Source organism: Eulemur rufifrons, chromosome 6, assembly GCF_041146395.1.
Source record: "Eulemur rufifrons isolate Redbay chromosome 6, OSU_ERuf_1, whole genome shotgun sequence".
NCBI lineage: Eukaryota > Metazoa > Chordata > Mammalia > Primates > Lemuridae > Eulemur > Eulemur rufifrons.
The window spans coordinates 45,210,116-45,228,898 of NC_090988.1; the positions used below are offsets into that span (position 1 = coordinate 45,210,116).

An 18,783-nucleotide genomic window follows, 5' to 3' on the forward strand; every position below is an offset into this window, starting at 1 on the left:
CATATAATGAAATGGCCAAGAAAGTCGATTTTGGAGTCAGACAGACCTCATTTCATATTCAGTCTCTACCACGCATATTTGGGTGACCTGGGGCAGGCCCTGTAACTTCCTGAGCCTCCTTCTCACGTCTATAAAATGGGGATATTAGTTTTTACCTTTAGAGTTGTTACGATGTCAAATAAGATCATGACTACAAGGTGCCAGGCCACCTAACGAAAGCATAAGTAGTGGGAGCCATTGTGGCTGTCATCTTTAACCCCTCATCACCACCACCATCACTCCCAGGTTGAATGGGGGAGGGAGACAAGGTGAAGAGCACAGAACTAGAACTTGGATCTGGAGACTCAATCCTAGTCCTTTGTTACTGCCACTGAGCTATATATCCTGGGGTTAATCAGAGGGCCTCACTAGCTATGTCCCTCATCTGTAAAACAGTGATGGCACTATGTCTATCATACCTTATTTGCAGCAATTGATTGAGTCACAAATAAGGTAACATGTGAAAATGCTTTGCAATCTATAGAGTGTGTGTTGGGGTTCCCCAAGAAAATGCACAGGATTGATGATTCATTAGGAGGATTCACAGGACTCAGCATAGTCATGCTCATGACTGTGACTTATTACCGCACAAGGACACAAAGCAATGTCAGCTAAGGGAAAGGAACATGGGGCGGAATCTGGAGGAAATTAGATGCAAGATTCCACGAGTTCTCTCTCAGTGGAGTCACACAGGAAGTGCCCGATTCTTCCAGCAACAAATTATGCCAACAGGTATAAAATGCTATCTACCAGGGAAGCTCATTAGAGACCCAATGTGCAGGCATTATGTTGAGGGCTGGGTGTGTAGGCACCCTCTGCCTGGCATATACCACAATTCCAGACTCCCGGAAGGAGAGCAGGTGTTTAGCATAAATGATATTGTTTGTACAAAGAGTTCAGGCACAGTGAGCCATTCTTATGAGAAAATGGTGGGAACCTTCCCAAAAATCTGAGTTCCCAGATGTCAGACAAGGACCACCCTTGTAAGTGGGCCTTTTTAAGGATAGCAGTGTCAGGCCTTCTATGTTAACTCTTTTTTTGCACAAAGTAGAGAATCTATAGAAAGGATTTTTATTGTTAATAGTATGCACAAAAGGGAAATGGGTGATAACAAAAACAACAACAACAGTTATACTTACCGTTTGTGGCTGTGGGCCAGGCACTGTAGTACATGCTTTGCATATATTAACTTATGTAATATTTCACCCAATACAACTCCATAATGGAGGTACTGTTGTCATCATTGTCATCGTCATCACTATGTTGTATATGAGGAAACTGAAGCCTAAGAGAGGTTAAGTAGCTTGCCCAGGTAACTAGCTATCTAACTAATACGATGTGGTAGGACCAGGACATGGTTCCAATAGTCTATATTCCTAACCACTATACCACACTCTGCTATACTGTACCTACTATAGGCTGGGAGCTGCATATGTGTTATTTCATTAATGCTCACAGTAGCTCCATGTGAATGTAGTTATTAGACTAGTTTTGCATCAAAAAACCTGTGGCTCAGAAATGTTAATTGATGTGTGCCACGTCACACAGCCAGAGAAGTGACACCATCAGGAGTGGGTCTTTGCCCTCCCCCAGCCACTTTTCCTGACTGGGGCTTTGTCTGGACCTTTGCTAAGCAAGGTACAAATGGTTGAGGTGAGAATCATTCATTCTGGGAGTTTGGACCACAAAATTCTCTCCAAATTTCATCTCTTGGAGACAGAGTTAATGGCAGAAGGGACTGTGTTGCAAGTAATTCAACTTTTCCTGCCATATTTAAGAGCTCTAGATGCTGTCTTCAGCTCTTTTTGGTTTCCATGGCAGCAGATGCAACTTTTTTGTGTAGGGGGAATAAAAAAAGAAAAAAAGAAAAAAACACATTTGGTCCTCAGTGTGGAAATATCTAAAGAAACAGATTCTTTACAAAAATCTGTTTCCCAGATCTTGCTAGTTTTACATGCATAGTGGTTACACTCCAAGGAAATTTTTAGAATGAAATCAAAGAGAAATAAACAGAGCAATGGTAAAATCTACTTCTCCGGGGAAATCATATGCTGTATGTGTGTGGCAGTGATTTTGAGAGTGGGGGATACAGCAGGAGGCAGACAATATAGGACTTGTGACAAATGGTCCCCTCCTTAAGACAGCATGTAGTTACTAAGGTCTTGTTCATCATTTTGATTCCACTTCCAACTCCCTCATGCCACCAGTCATACACATCACAGTGCATTGGCCATAACAAATGCTCAGCAAATCCTCTTTAGCAGGGACAACATGATACAAAAAACAGAATTATAATTCAGAGTGAGAAGTACGATGATGAGGTACGCTCGGCATTATACGGGAGCAAAAAGATTCATGGCATTGTTCATACAATTTTATCTATCTCTATACACACAAACATAGTTGTTTTTTTTTTCATTTATTGTGTTTTAAGCATTTATTCAGGTCATTACATTAACCTCTTCAACCATCCAATTTCAGTGATGGTCCAATATTAAATAAGTGGAAGAATCACAGTTCCCTATGAATGGACATTTGTTACCATTTTTTCTCATTATAAAAGAAAGAGTTCTACAGGCTGATACATCTGAGAGGATTTTTTATAACACAAAATGCTTCATTCAGAAAGTTAGCCATGAATCTCTTTATTATTTTTCTTTTTTTTTTTTTTTTTTAGTAATTTTTAAAATTTGATTATAGTGGGAGAAAAAAATCTCAATTAGGTAATAAACTGCCATTCTCATCTCTTAATTATCACCTTATAACATCTGATGGTCTCCAAGAAAAGAAACAGACCTCAGTTTTGGGGCTCTATAGGCTGCCCCTGTAACCACCAAGGAGAAGAAAGAACTAACCCCAGTTTGTGGCCAGAACTGTGGAAATGTGGACTGTGATCCAGGGTGTCATCCTGGGAGTTGGTATCAAATGATGATGGATTCTCCAAGGATGAGTAAACATTTGAAACCATGAATGCTAAATCTGTACTACTGGAGATTCCTAACAATGTCCTTTTTGGTCCTCTCTTCCAGAGCCATGTTTGACTATGACAAGAGCAAGGACAGTGGGCTGCCAAGTCAAGGACTTAGTTTTAAATATGGAGATATTCTCCATGTTATCAACGCCTCTGACGATGAGTGGTGGCAAGCCAGGAGAGTCACGCTGGAGGGGGACAGTGAGGAGATGGGGGTCATCCCCAGCAAGCGGAGGTAAGAATGCCTTTTGCATGCCAGGATGTTTGCTTTTCAGCTCTCCAGGGAGTGGAGATGAGGGAAGAAGAAGGTGGAGGGAAACTGTTCACAAAATAACTATTCAAGCGAGATAGTCGATATGCAGGAAAACTGTCAGTGGTGACAGATGACATGAATTAAAATTTCTCATTCTCCTCATATTAGAGTTTTACCAAAATTGGTAACTGTGACAAGGCATAAGAAAGAGGATATGCTTACACTGTGTTCCTGAAACTTTTACCAATATCTGCATGTGCAAGATTATCTTAACAGCCTGTATGTCCTGACTTACAAACTCAGTAGGTTTGTTCCAGAGGTTCAGCATTTAGCAATGAGTTTTACAGAAAGGCCAGGCGAAAGCCAAATAAAGTAGGCTATTTACTAGGCTAAGGTCCCTGCTATGCAATATGTCTAAATATTGATGGAAAAAAACCCTGAAAACCCCCATCTCAAATTCAGATGCTTAGGATACGAGCTGTCAAACATCTGGTAAGGTCTAAAGACTGGATTTACAACAGTTTTTACTGCTTAAGTTACTCCTGTTTCCCTCCCCACAATTCCCAGTAGTCACTCAGATATTTTGTTCTGTATGTGTTTCCTAAGTCTAGAGTGTCATGCTCTTTCTCGTTCACGTATTTCTGCAGCTCTGCTTTTGAAAAGCAGAAATGTCCTTAAGAACAGCCACCTCCATCATAGGTCCCAGCAGCTTCTAATCATCACCAGAGAGAAACTTTCCTTCCCATGAATATTTTTTTGGCACCAAGATGTTGTTCAAGAAGCAGAAATCGGATATATTCTAGAAAGTAGATATGGTACAAAATCAATTGGGAATAATGTTTATTCAAAGCAGTCACCGACTTTGCTCAAGCTGCAGGTTTCTCAAAGGACTGTCATTCTCATATCCAAACAGTCAAAATGCCCTACAAAAATCCGCAGAAAAGCCAAGTATCCAAGTGACACAGTGATTGAGCTAGTACAAACCATAGTGGGAAGATGTCAGTGAAACCCCAAAATAACTCTGTGGGACATTTGTGCCCCTGAGAAAACTGGTTCCCATATGTCTAAGCCTGTGACCACCCAGCCTGGGGAGGAGCGTGGTGGGGAGGGCGTCAGACCCACTGCTCTTCAGTTCTCGTACCTTCAGCGGGAAGGAGTCACAGTGTAGAAGCTGAAACTCCAGGGGGCCTCTCCATCCTCCATGCCTGTGCCCTCAGAGCTCCCACCAGCAGGCAGTTCTCTGGGTCTCTTTAAACCTCTGGGCTCCTGCACAATTGCCTGACATTGCTTTGTGAGGGCTTTCTAACCGTACCATGGCTAGTAGCATTTTCTGAAAGGTTACAGGTTTAGAGCGTTGACTCAGCACTAATTTGTTTATACGCTACATTTCTGCATTTCCACGTATTTCAAATTTTAAAAAAAAGTCAAGATAACACTCATTTTGGTTTGCTTTGATTTAATTAATCAGAGCTGTCTGAGGGGCTGTTCTCTAGAACCATCTTGTTGAATATGGCTCCAAAGATAAAAATGAGGCAGAGGAAGGAAAGCTATGAGGGAATAGATTCCAGTTCATTTTGAAGAAATCCTTTTCCTAGTTGGAGCTTCCTAGAGATAGCGTGGATGACTTGGGAAGATATAAAAGAGATTCAGACTTTGGATGGGAGAGTTGAACTGTCTGATTTTCAGACCCTTTCCAACCCTGAGGTTCTGTGATTCTAGCCACTCTTGTCAATAGCCATTCATTTGTTCAATTGCTCATCATTTCTCCCTAAGGAACATTCTCAGAACCATTCCTGGTAAAATAATTTTCCACCTGCTGGTGATCATTCTTGAATTAGCTATTTCTCTCCTACCTTGCATGAAAACCATCTTAATGACTACATTATAGCTGGCCTGGAAAAGAAGTTTGTTTAGTGACTGCAATATTAATATTTATTTACATTCTATTTTATGAAGGGGTACAGTAGCCTTACCTCCCAAATATATATATAATTTGTAGCTCTCAGTGAATTTCTGCTAGATTTTCTTTTTAGGATTTTAATTATTTCCAGAAAGGTTACTTTTAATGTTTTAAGTATTTATAAGAATAACACCTTTCATTGTAGAAGAGTACGAAAATTTAGGAAAGTATAAGGAAAATAAAAATCATCCATAATCTTACCTCAAAAAGAGTCCTCATGTACTTATTTTAATGCAATTTAAAATCTACACAAATTTATTAGATTGGTGTTAGTCTTCAATCCCTAATTCCTTCCTAGCCCATCTCCTGAGTATAGTTTATCTAGTAGAGCAGATCTGGAAAATTTTTAAATCTCATAATGGATACTATCAGTGTATGACTTTACCCTTTACAAAAATGTTTCTGTACTGATGATTCCATTTAATCATCCCAATGAAATCATAAGATGAAAAGTATGAATATTATCACCTTCCCCCTCCTTTTTTATAACATGGTGAATAAATTTTACTTAACAAAACATTCCCATAGCATGCTAGAAACTGCTTTAAACCCTTTACAATTATTAAGTTATTTGAACCTCATCACAACCCTATGAGTGAGATGCTATTATTATTACCATTTTACAAATGAGGAGGTTGAGGCACAGAGAGGTAATTAATTTGCCTGAAATTGCCCATCTAGTAAATGGCAGAACCAGGATTTGAATCCAAGCTACAGAATTGCTCTTAACTCACATGGAATCCTGCCTCTCAAAGGTACGAAGATAAGAGCTGACAAAATTCAATTCTGCAAGTGTTGCTTGGGCAGCATCTGTGTGCCAGGTGCTATTATAGGGTCGCTGCCTGGTGCCCATGATTTGTGGGACCAGCATGTAACTATGCCACAGCCACTCTCAATAGGGCAACGAGAGCTATATTGTAAAGGCACCAGGGGAAGTGAAAGGGCAGCAGACAGAGGATGAATTCCATCTGATGATTGATTGCACTGACCACATATCATGCCAGGTGCTTTCAAATACATAATTTTAGTGGAATCTTCACAAAAATGTCATAAGGAAACTGAGAGTCAGAGGAGTGAAGTAACTTATCCAAGGATGCACAGCCAGCCTCTGGCCGAACTGCAGTCTTTCTGGTGGCAAGACCAGATGGCTTTCCACCACACCAGAAGCACTTGCCAATAGGGAAATGGAGAGTCAGAGAATTATAAATCACACTGGCAGTAGGGGGCTAAGCCAGGATTTGAACACATGCCTTTCCGATGCCTCTGTGAGCAGCTGCAAAGGTTTGGGGCTGTTCTCAGCCCTACAGCTCTCCATTCTGGTGGCCCACATTTGGGAGTCTCCTCATAGGGAAAGAGAGAAGTCCATGCCTGTGTCCCACCTGGCAGGGAGGGACTAACCTTGGCAGTGAGCACCTGAAGAAGGGTACTGTATTACCTCCCTTTAGAGGTAAGGAAATTGGGACTAGTGACGACTAGTAACATCACGGACAGCATTATCATAATCATCTCAGCAGCAGCCTACTGTGCACTAAGTTCTTACTGTACATCAGACACTGTTAAACAATTTTCTTGTGTTATCCCATTTAACATTCACCATCATTTTTTGAAGTCTATGTTACTATTCTGATTTTACCAACATGAAACCTGTGATCCTAAGAGATGGAATAACTACCCTATGTCAAAGACCTAGTAAGTAGCAGAGGCAGAATTCAAATGCAGGCTTGTGTAATTTTAAAACTTGGGCTGTTAGCATAGAATTTGTTTTCTGAGATTGCACAGTTTGTGAGTGGCCAAGCTGGGATTTGCCCCGTGGTCTCTTAATCCAAGTCTCGATTCATTGCTCCACAGTGACTGGTCACCTGGGCTCTCAGATGGCAGCTTGTGACTGGCATTACATAAGAGTTTACTCACCTAACCTTCACAGCAAGCCTGTGGCCACTAATGCGGATGGCATTTCAATTCTCCTCCCCACGGGGCCTGTGGAGCACAGGCAAAGGAACTCCCAGTGACAAATGATGTTCCCACTGTCCAGTGCTCCCAAGCCTGACCCCATTACGTGTTTGGCTGGAACCAGAAAATACCAGATGGGAGATGGGGGAGAGGGAGAGGGAGACAGTTGGGCTCGTTAAATAAAGCATGACCATTTGGTGTTCTCTGGAGATGCAAGGTGTCAGAATTGATTGCTCAAATTTTGCCATCCAGTTTATGTGTTCAGTATTTTGGTCAGTGATGAGACTTGGGTGGGGAGAATTATTTCTGCTTAAACAATCTAATTAATTGCTGGAGTCTGAGTGTGAGAGGGAAAGTAAGGCAGTTCTCATTGTGATTCGGTCTGTCTATGTAGGTAGCCCACCATTTCTTTAGGTCAAGGCCTTTGGACCTTAATATTTATTTCTGCCAAAGGAGTTTTACTCAGTAAAACAATTAGAGAAAGTGATACTAAACTTTTACCTAGGTTCTTACCAAGAGAAAAAGTTGTAAAATGGTAAATAACTTTTTATAGGAAACACTTGTTCTTCAGCAAGTCACTTCAACTCTCTGACCTTTTCACATGTAGGTCAAGATATAGTAACTTCCTTGAGAGTTCATTCATTCATTCAACAAAGATTCATTAAGCACCTATGTTCCCAGCTCCATATTAAACCCGGGATTATAGATAATACAGGTGAAGTGCTTAGCACAGCTTCTGTTACTTACAGTCCATTCTAATGATGGCTGTTTTTCTTTTTTCAGATTTTGAGCTTCTGGTGCCCAAGGGAAAAAACACCACATTATACAGGGCCCTGTTTCCTAGCCTTAACTCTCATTTCAGTTGTAAACTATGCACATGCATCCCAGAAAGAGATAGGAGAGAGGAAGGGGCTGAGGCAGGTGAGGAAGAAAAGATAAGCCACAGACACTGCCACGAGGGAGAGAGGTTTGCAGAAGCCCCAAGAAGCAGTGGGCGCAGGTCTCTGTGATGGGAAAGCACAACTGTGGTTGCTGTAATGGGGAGAGAGACCCATTCAATATATGTGATGTAATGTTGCATACAGACATTTAGCTAAGCTGATTTCAGTGTTAAAAGCAAATTTATTCTGAATTTTGAAGTCAGCCTGTTATGATATGATACCACCTCAGTAATTATATACTTGCATTAGATTGTGATTTATTTAATTTAAGACAATTAGGAGATGGTGATGCAAGGAGGAGGGGGTGGTTATCATTTGTGAAACACTCAGCCAGACTTTAAGGATATGTATGGGCCTTGAAATGTGGCTGACCTACCCCAAATCTCATGTTTATTGAGAATTCCCATTTGCTAACGTATGCATGGAAGGTCCTTGAATGTTGCTCCCTAGACTGGGTTGCTGTGGACAGACACTGAAGTTAGCTGTTAGAGAACGTGTGTCCAGGCTCTGTTTCTACCACTTTCTAGCCTGGCAAGCTTCAAGTCTCAGCTTCCCCACCATAAAATGGAATGGATAATACCTGCATCACTGGGTTGTTGTGGAGGCCAGATGAGATGATGTAAATGTGAAGGGGCTTTATTAATAATTATATTAATATGATAAAGCTCCAGCTGCCATTGATGTTAGCATTATCATTGTTAGTGCAATTTTCCAAATAGGAAGCTAAATTTTCCAACTTCCTTCATGAGTAAACCAAAACCATTTCACCTCTGTAAGACTTCAAAAAAATTTTATTTTACCTTTTCTATTACTTATTTGAAGATGAATGATAATAAGCCATAACAAATATTAGGTGAGTGTGTGTATATATTTGTCTGTGTCTGTGTGTGTATCCATCTATCTTGACTTAATATTCTTTGTCACCCTTTTAAGATTTAAGGGATGAGCCACTAAAATTGGCCTAATAGAGATATTTCTTAAGGAAAGAGAAAAGATAAATTTAGAAACCAGAAGGAAACAAATTAGAATGCTCTGTCCAAACCGTTCTTAGAGTTGAATACTGAGTTCAACCTACTCTTGTGTATGTTTGGGAGCTGGGTGAGTTCTGTGGTTTTACGCAGGATTTATTTGCATACCCTGATCAAATAACCGTGTATTCTCTGCATGCCATGGTCATTTTGGCATCACTGAATGAACTAGTGGTTCCCATCATTAGCCTAGTTAATGCAAAGAAACAAGAATAAAGTTAGGGCTCTAAGAACAGCTTTAGAAGAATCCAAAGAGATGCATATGAATTACCATTTGCACTTGGATTAAAATTGAGAAAAGGTGGTGGAGCTTGGAGCAGGCATTTTCTTAGTGAGCATTTTCCCACAGGCAGCTCATCTCATCTGAAGTCTTTCTTGCTTTCCTCACACGTGGCAGGTGCAAGTAGAAACTCTCGATGGAACACATTGCTGTTTCCACTCATATATTCTACTTTCACACTGAAATAAATATATTCTGAAACTCTTCTGTAACTATAGAAACCCCGATCTTCACTGTGTTTCAGTTGGGAACACAAAAGAGCTCTCAGTTAGAAAGGAATATGCTGTTAATTATTGATCTATGAATAGCTTAGACTTCATAAACCATTAAGTTTCTGTAGGTTCAGGTTTCTCTCTCTCTCTCTCTCTCTCTCTCTCTTTCTGCCCCCATTTTTGAAATTAAAGCTAGCCATATTTAAACAAAAAGTCACATTAAAACAATGCAGCAAGTATTATTTTTGTTCACAAATTATTTATTGAGGATCAATTGCTGTATCATTGAGTGATATGCCCTCAAGTATTTGCCCTCAAGGAACATACGACTTTGTATATGCAATGCAAAAATAAACACAAGGAAATCAAAAGATGATATTGACATAGAGATACCAATAAGTGCTGTCATGGCTTAGAGGAAGGAATGATCATGTCTAACTGAAATGGCTCAGAAAAATCAGGGAAATATCTAGATTCCTCTTTTTCAACCCCAGCCTTCAAGCACTCACAAGTCCCACCAACTTTATTTTCCTGATGTTTCTCAAGCTCTTTCCTCTCCTCCATCTCATTATCATTTCTCATCATTTCTTGCCCAGATTGTGGCAAGAGCTTCTGAATGGGCCTCCAGCCTCCTTCAGCTCCTTCCCTCCTCCAGTCTACCTTCTACCTCCACTAGGGTCATTTATTTAAAATGCAAATCTGATTCTATCAGTTCCCTCCTCTAATAACTCATGAGGATTCCCCACGGAAAAAGCCCTAGTCCTTAGTGTGGAGGGGGCCCACCACCTCACTAGCCTCACCTCCCCATTCTGTACATACCCTGCACCAGAATCTTCCTGCAGTCTTTTAGCTTGCTCATATCCTTGGGTGGAGGCACATGTTGTTCCTACTGTGGGAATCCCCCCTGAACTTTTCCTACTGACAAGCTATTTTTCATCCTTCAAGTCTCAAATAAATTGACACTTCCTCCCAGAAGACCACCCCAATACTTGCTACCCCTCCCTTTTACCCTCCCAATGACATAGGTGCTCCCATGTTGATATCAGCAGTATTATTGTACATCATTATCAGCCTTTGTTTACATCTCTGTTCTTGCCAAGAGCACATTGGTATGAGCCCATTGCAGTCATGCTTTCAGAATTTTTGTTTCTTTATTCCCAGCTCCTTGCTTGATACATGGTAGGCACTCCGTAAGTGTTTAATAAATGCATGAAGTGGTAGGAAAAATGAATGTGCAGAGATGACAAGAGAAGGACATTAAGAAAAAGGAAAAATTCAAGGTTATATGTAACATGTTTTGTTATCAAGTGAAACTAAATACACTTGTATTCTTAAGGAGAAGGAAAGGAAAAAGAAAGAAGAAAAGAAGAGGAGAGACAAGGAGAGGAGAGAGGAGGAAACACTTGTTGAATCTCCACTTTAGATGTTTATCTTTATGAACTGAGATTTCTTGAAATAGATTTTGATTTATGTATTTATTTAAGCATTTAAATAACAAATAATGTTTTTTCTCCCTCTGTGTTCCTTCCAAACACTGTGATTCTCAGTACATGTAACACAGAAATTTCAAGAGACATGTTAAAAGCTTACAGACTTTCTACCAAGATTTTTTATGGAACAAAGGAAGAGAAATATTTTAGAAGACATTTTATTTGAGCTATAGGATAGGAAGAAGAGATGCTCTTAACTTAATAAGGAACTTAATCATATATGCTTTGTCATATGATAGACTCTTTATTTTCAATTTGCTTTAGGGTGGAAAGAAAGGAACGTGCCCGATTGAAGACAGTGAAGTTTAATGCCAAACCCGGAGTGATTGATTCAAAAGGGGTAGGTACCAAATGATGGAAATATCAAGTTCTCTCCGTTGCCATGGATTTAACTATAATTAACATTTAGGTTTTCAGCAGCAAACAAATTATGTAGCTACTAGACAGCAGAGCACTGTTATAAATGTAATAATGTCATTTCTGATTAAATGAATTTATAATAAATCTATTCAATACTGGGGATAAAGCTGCTAGTGGGCAGCAGAAACATGTGTTGATGAAGGTGATGTAAAGATTACAATGGAGAAGAAAAAAAGACACTTTAGGTGTTTTTGTTTCTTTAATTTTTTCTTTCAAATTAATCTTCCAAAAAGATGGATTTCATAAAAGGCATCTGCCCATTAGAAAATATATCTAGTCTGTTCCACATCGTTAAGCTAAGACAGTGCTCATGGAAATATACCCATGGATCATTAAAGTGAATACGTGGACTGTTGTGACAGACATAGAAAAGAAGAGAATTAATAGATAAAATTTAATCACCAAAGTTAAAATATTCACTCACATACGCACATGTACATCTTTTAAAATGACAGCTTTATGAGATAAAATTCACATAAAGTATACAATATAGGCCGGGCGCAGTGGCTCACGCCTGTAATCCTAGCACTCTGGGAGGCCGAGGTGGGCGGATCGTTTGAGCTCAGGAGTTCGAGACCAGCCTGAGCAAGAGCGAGACCCCATCTCTACTAAAAATAGAAAGAAATTATATGGACAGCTAAAAATATATATAGAAAAAATTAGCCGGGCATGGTGGTGCATGCCTGTAGTCCCAGCTACTCGGGAGGCTGAGACAGGAGGATCGCTTGAGCTCAGGAGTTTGAGGTTGCTGTGAGCTAGGCTGACGCCACGGCACTCACTCTAGCCTGGGCAACAGAGTGAGACTCTGTCTCAAAAAAAAAAAAAAAAAAAAAAAAAGTATACAATACAGTGTGGTTTTTAGTATATTTAGAGATGTGCAACTACCACCATAATCGATTTTAGAATATTTCATCACTCCATAAAGAAATCATGTGTCCAGCGACTGCTGTCACTTCCCATTTCCCCATCCTGCCACGCCCAACCCAGCCACAGGTAACCACTAATCTACTTGCTGTCTCTATTGATTTGCCTATTCTGGATATTTCATATAAATGGAATCATACACAATTTGGTTTTTGTGACCGCTTCTTTCATGTACATAATATTTTCCAGATGCATCTATTTGTACCATGTAAAAGTACTTTCTTTTTATTTTATTTTTTATTGCCAAATAATATTTCATCATGTGGATTATATCACATTTAATTTATTCATTCATTAGTTGATGGACATTTGGGTTGTTTCCAATTTTAAGTTATGATAGATAACATCACTGTGAACATTTGTGTGCAAATTTTTATGTGGACATATGTTTTTATTTCCATTGAGTATACCTAGGAGTGGAATTGTTGGGTCATATAACTCTATGCTTAACATTCTGAGGAACTGCCAGGCTGTTTTCCAAAGTGGTTGCACCATTTCACATTTCCACAGCAGTGTATGATGGTTCCAGTTTCTCCACATCCTCATCAATACTTGTTATTATATGTCTTTCTGATTATAGTCATTTTAGTTGGTATGAAGTAGTATCTCATTATGGTTTTGACTTTCATCTCTAATGACTATTGATGCTGAACATCTATCTTTTCATGTGCTTATTGGACATTTGTGTATCTTATTTGGAGAAACGTCTATTCAGTTCCTTTGCCCATTTTAAATTGGTTGTTTTGTTGTTATTATTGAATTGTAGAAGTTCTTTATATATTCAGGTTATTCATCCCTTGTCAGATATATGCTTTAAAATATTTTCTCCCATTTTATGGTTGTCTTTTTGCTCTCTTGATAGTACCCTTTGACACACAAATGTTTTTAATTTTGGTTAAGCCTGATTTATACATTTTTTCTTTTGTTACTTTTTTTTTTGGTGTTATATCTAAGAAACCATTGCCTAATCCAAAGTCATGAAGATTTATATCATATTTTCTTCTAAGAGTTTTATAGTTATAGTTCTTACATTTAGGTGTTTGATCCATTTTGAGTTAGTTTTTATATATGGTATAAGGTGGTGTTCCAACTTCATTCTTGTGCATGTGAATTGTCTTCTTAATTTCATTTTTGGATTATTCATTGTAAATGTATACAAACACAATTATTTTTATATCAATCTTATATCCTGCAACCTTGCTGAACCCATAGTTTTTTAGTGAATTTCTCAAAGTTTTCTATATAGAAGATCAAGACATGCAAAAAGAGAGAGTTTTACTCCCCCCTGACCCTGCACCCAGTGTGGATAACTTTTATTTCTTTTTCATGCCGGATTGCCCCAGCTAGAACCTCCAGTACAATATCGGGTAGAAATGGCAAGAACAGCCATCCTTGTCTTGCTCCTGACCTTAAGTATGATGTTATCTATATGTGTATAACTTTTTAAATCTATTTTTGAAGGGATAATACTAGCATCTTATCGCTGTGTTGTAAAATAACTCCCCCCATCTTCTTTATTCATATTCTCTTTCTATTCATGTCCTTTTCTTTCACTTTCTGTCCTAACATTTGTGGCTAATGAGCACCACATAGACCCACAAGTGACGGTCAATAGATGTCACCATGCAAAACAAGAAGAAGAAAAGCTATCATTTCTCAGGGCTTTTGAGGCCCACACCACAGCATTGCCTGTGTATTTTTAAGTAGAAGTATCATTGGGCAGCACAGTCATTGACATAATAATTTATTTTCCCCTAAAACATTCAAGTGAAATGAAAATTTATTTCAACATATGATGACATTCTAAAAAAAATGTGACGGTATGTGACATCATAGCACAAAGTCCTCTCAGATAAATACTACTTATATGCAAGAGGGTAGGCTTTTCTGGTAATTCCTGGTGAGAATTTAAGGGTAGATCTCCTGTTCGTTTTATATATATAGTTGGATATATATGAGAATTTTTATTGAATACCTACCATGTGCCAGACATAGGGCTAGGGCTGTGAAGAATACAAAGGCCCTTCTCCCTAAGAGCTTCTAACATCATTGAGAGGCCAGATGTCTTTTTGGTAATGCAAAAATGTATGTGGTATGCTTTTTGATCATATATGTTAAACACCATTATGTATTTTGCTATGAATAGAATGTAAATTCTAGGACTTGGCTATTGAAGGAGAGGGGTACTCATTAGGCAAGTGAAGCCCTGAAATGAAAATCAAGAGGGTCACTAATCTGGGTTCTGGTTTCAGTTCATTACCAAGTCACCATTGCTCATTGGGCCTTATTAGCAAAATAAAAGTTTTAAAAGCTTTTATTTAAAAGCTTTATCAGAGATGTCAAAAAAGTTTCATCTCCTCTGTAAACTGAAGATGGATTGGTAGTTTCTAACTGGAGTAATATTTTGAAAAGGATTCTGAGGCCATATAGGATCTCAGAAGAAAAAAAATAGTGCCACGATTAAGTCTTCTCTAACTCAACATTGGGAATTGTTCTCTATTCATAATCCCTGCCTTGGATTCATTAATTTTTAAGGTGCCTCCCATCAGTAATTCTCCATGAGTTTTACTCATGCATTAATTAGTAATAAACCAAAGTTTTGCAAATCTTCATGGAGAAATACATCAATGGAAAACTTGTCCAGAAGTAGAAAGCAAAGACAGTTAAGAAATGAGAAAATGCAGTGAAGAAAGGAGAGACCAACTATGTGGAGAGTTAGGAAAGCTGGGTCAGGAGATGCTGCTCACTTTGAGCCAAGGGCAAGGACTGCAGACACAAGTCACTGTCGCAGAGGCCTCAGTGTCTCAGACCTTGTGGTAAATTCTGCATAAAATGAGGAGGAAAATTGTATGCAATGAGAACAAGAACAGGTGTTTTAAATAACCCTATCATTAGCTAGCATTTACAGAGCACTGTGAAATGTCCTAAGGAGTTCAGAGTGAAAGCCAAGGTTACTGCCCTGGAGGAGCTTAGAATCAATTAGTATCTGGGAAGGCAGGTGGTGGTGACAAGAGTCTTATTAGTAGTATGTATAAAAGCTGTAAGAATTCAATTCACGGCCATGAAAATGACCAGAGAGCACTTTATAGAAGAGCTTGGACTTTAATTGGCTTATCAGTACCTGGGTTACTTTTCCAGAACTATCCATCAATTAAAATAACATTGATTGCTGCAAAGCACTAGGCACTGTGCTAGGTGCCTTGTGATGCAGCAAAAAAATTAAAAAGATAAGATTTCTCATTTCGACGAGCTCACAAAGAGAAATATAGGCAGGCAAACTGCCAATACCGCATCACTGATGATCCCCATAAATATAGGGAATTAACAGTCTTCATTTTAAAAATCAAGAGACTAAGTGTCAGGAAGATTAACTTGCTTACGAGCACGCTGTTAGTAGATGTGAGCATCAGGTTTAAATTGAGATGATTTTGACAGCAGAATGTCTGCCCTTTGCATTACTTCACCCTACACCTGGTTTTGTTGGAGCCCAGAGGAAGAAGAGCAATACTAATTATGCCTTAGGTGAGAGAGAAGGCTTCAAAGAGGTGACATTTGAACAAGGTCTTGAAGTTTGAGTAGCGGTTTGTTGTACACATAGGAAAATGCATGAACATGATAATGGAAATTGTAGGCATGTTGGAGTAGAGACAAGTGAGTCAAGGACACCAGTGCATGGAGGTCGTGGGGGGAACCTGTAGCAAACAGGCAGACAAGGAAGGTCAAAAAGCTTGTGTGGAAGGCCTGGCTGTGAGGTTTGGAGCTTACTGAATTTTGAGAGTATACATGAGATCTGAGGCTCTCTCCATTTGAAAGTGCCCATTTGCTACAAATGAAATGCTCAGGCTTCCTATGGGTTCTGTGTGTCTACACATGCAAAGACAAGTGGACTATTGTGTCAGTATCCTGGATAATTCCAACTCACCCAGACCCTTAAGCTCCAAACAGCCATCTATTGATATTTGGATGAGTTTCCTTGAGACTCATCTCAGTTTTCCAGATCTCAATGCAGCCAAGCTCTCCTGGGAATGTCCATGAAGTTCCTAATGAGTTTCTATTCAAACCAGACTCTGGTGAAAACCTCATCACCCCTTAATTTCATTTATTGTCTTTCTAACTTTTTTCCATCAATTTCATCATTAACTAGCCATTCTATTACTTACTGACAGGTTCGGGGAATTGTATAATCTTCAGAATCAAGCTGTTCTGCATCAAAAATCAATGACTATTTAGTGACTTGTGCTAAAATTTGTTTTGTTTTTGTTTTTAAGCCTCGATAATTTAAGAAAGGGAAATATATGTAGGAGAGGATGTGAGAGAGCTATCAATATCCTTACTATATGTCAGCAATGTATAAGTATCCTTTACATTATAAATCCTTTCTACAGTAAGGTCAGGTATAGCTAACTAGTTCTATTTATCCTCAGGCTGGGACATGATAGAGATGATAGTTGTTATTTCAAGTGTAGGAATATTAATTGTAAAAACCTAGACAGTTTACATATATCTCTAATCACCACAACAAGACTTCAAAAGAAATCATTTATTCCCTCTTTATAGACTTGAAGAAACTGAGGCTTAGAGGGGTGAAGAAATCTGAATACACGTCTGACTGATTCCAAAGTGCATAATGTGTTTACTACAGCATGCTTTTGTCTTTATTGAGGCCATGTCACACTTATGCAATTTAAGAAAAATGAAGAAGTAATTTTAATTGTGGTTAGATTTGTCAAAACCTGATTTGGGGTTTTGGCGCAGTGGCTCATGCCTGTAATCCTAGCACTCTGGGAGGCCGAGGCGGAAGGATCGCTCGAAGTCAGGAGTTAGAGACAAGCCTGAGCAAGAGTGAGACCCCGTTTCTACTAAAAATAGAAAGAAATTAGCCAAACAACTAAAAATATATAGAAAAAATTAACCAGACATGGTGGCACATGCCTGTAGTCCCAGCTACTCGGGTGGCTGAGATAGAAGGATCGCTTGAGCCCAGGAGTTTGAGGTTGCTGTGAGCTAGGCTGACGCCACGGCACTCTAGCCCAGGCAACAGAGTGAGACTCTGTCTCAAAAAGAAAAAAAAAACAAACTTATTTGGACATAAACTTAAATCCTGAAAGGGAAGCTGGTTTCCCCCAATGATGTACATCTTTCTGGATGAGAACATTTCTGAAGTGAGCTCAGGGCTACACGCTTTTTCTACTGTGACCTGCTAGAATAAAATGAGGGGATGAGTCTTGGTAAACATGTTTATTCAGTCATTTAATAAATTTTTATTAGATGCCAATACAAGGCAGCTTGATAGGCAACGTGGAATTGTAAAGACGAAGAAGCAGGTATTCCGGGGGAAGAGAATGAGTCCCTATGGTGAGGAAGTGATGAATATCAAAGAAAAAGGACAGAGAACTTGCTTTTCAGTTCAGAAAAGGACATGCTGGCTTGGAAACTGAGGAAATTTGAATTGGAGGGCCTTGAAGGATTAGTAAAATTTGCAAGCTAGGGACTAGAGGTAAGAGTAAGACATAGGATAGGTAGGAAGTAAAGCATGGTTCATTTTCATTACAAGGAGAAGAAAAGGACTGAAAACTGGAAAGTTAGACTCAAATCAGTTCTAATGTCTTAAATTATCCAGGAAACTTGTACTTTAACCTGTAGGCAATGAAGAATTCTAAGGGCTGTGACCAAACCAGACCTAGTGATTTTCTCTGGGCTCACACCCTGAATGTACCTATATCATTGCCCAGCACTGTGAGGTCCTCCTTGGCAAAGATCCAAATCTACTCATCTTTGTGCTCCCAGCAGCTAGCATGGTGTCCACTTGACACATACTGGCTACTCAATGTATCCTTCTCAGAGCAAGGGGAAGTAAATGCTCAGAAGTGGACTTCTAAGAAATCGGTCTGGCAACCGTGGGAAGGAAAGGTTAGAAAAGGGAGAAACCAATACTGAGAGACCTTTGAGAAAACTATTACAGTAATTTGGGTGTGAGATTCTGAAAATGTGAACTCAAAACAGTGGTAATAAAAAAGCAAAATAGGAAACTTTCTAAAGAGACTAGAGAGAACTATCATCCTTAGACATCTATCCAAACGGTTCCTAATAATATTCTATTTCCTTTTCCAGAGCCTTGAACTCCCTTTAGGAGGAGATGTTGATTGTGAGAGAGGGACGGGGCAGAAGCTGCAGTGATAGGGTGAGAGCAATCTCCGTGAACCAAACTGCAGCTGGTATGGAGAAATCTCAGTTCTACTTCATAGATTCTGGGAACTTTCCATATGGCCATTGACTCTTACTATATCATTTACAGATGAAGAAACTGAGAATTAT

The 18,783-nt window shown here is 39.2% G+C and overlaps 1 protein-coding gene across 11 annotated transcripts in view; it reads left to right on the forward strand.

The window, feature by feature from the left end:
• Positions 1 to 18,783, forward strand: part of DLG2 (discs large MAGUK scaffold protein 2) — a 1,100,864-nt gene that overhangs the window by 1,024,587 nt on the left and 57,494 nt on the right. For all 11 annotated transcript variants that reach the window (XM_069469139.1, XM_069469143.1, XM_069469135.1 and 8 more), the window contains 2 exons: positions 3,069 to 3,245; positions 11,389 to 11,464. In XM_069469139.1, coding sequence (XP_069325240.1) covers positions 3,069 to 3,245; positions 11,389 to 11,464 — 253 coding nt within the window. The remainder of the gene's footprint in view (positions 1 to 3,068; positions 3,246 to 11,388; positions 11,465 to 18,783) is intronic.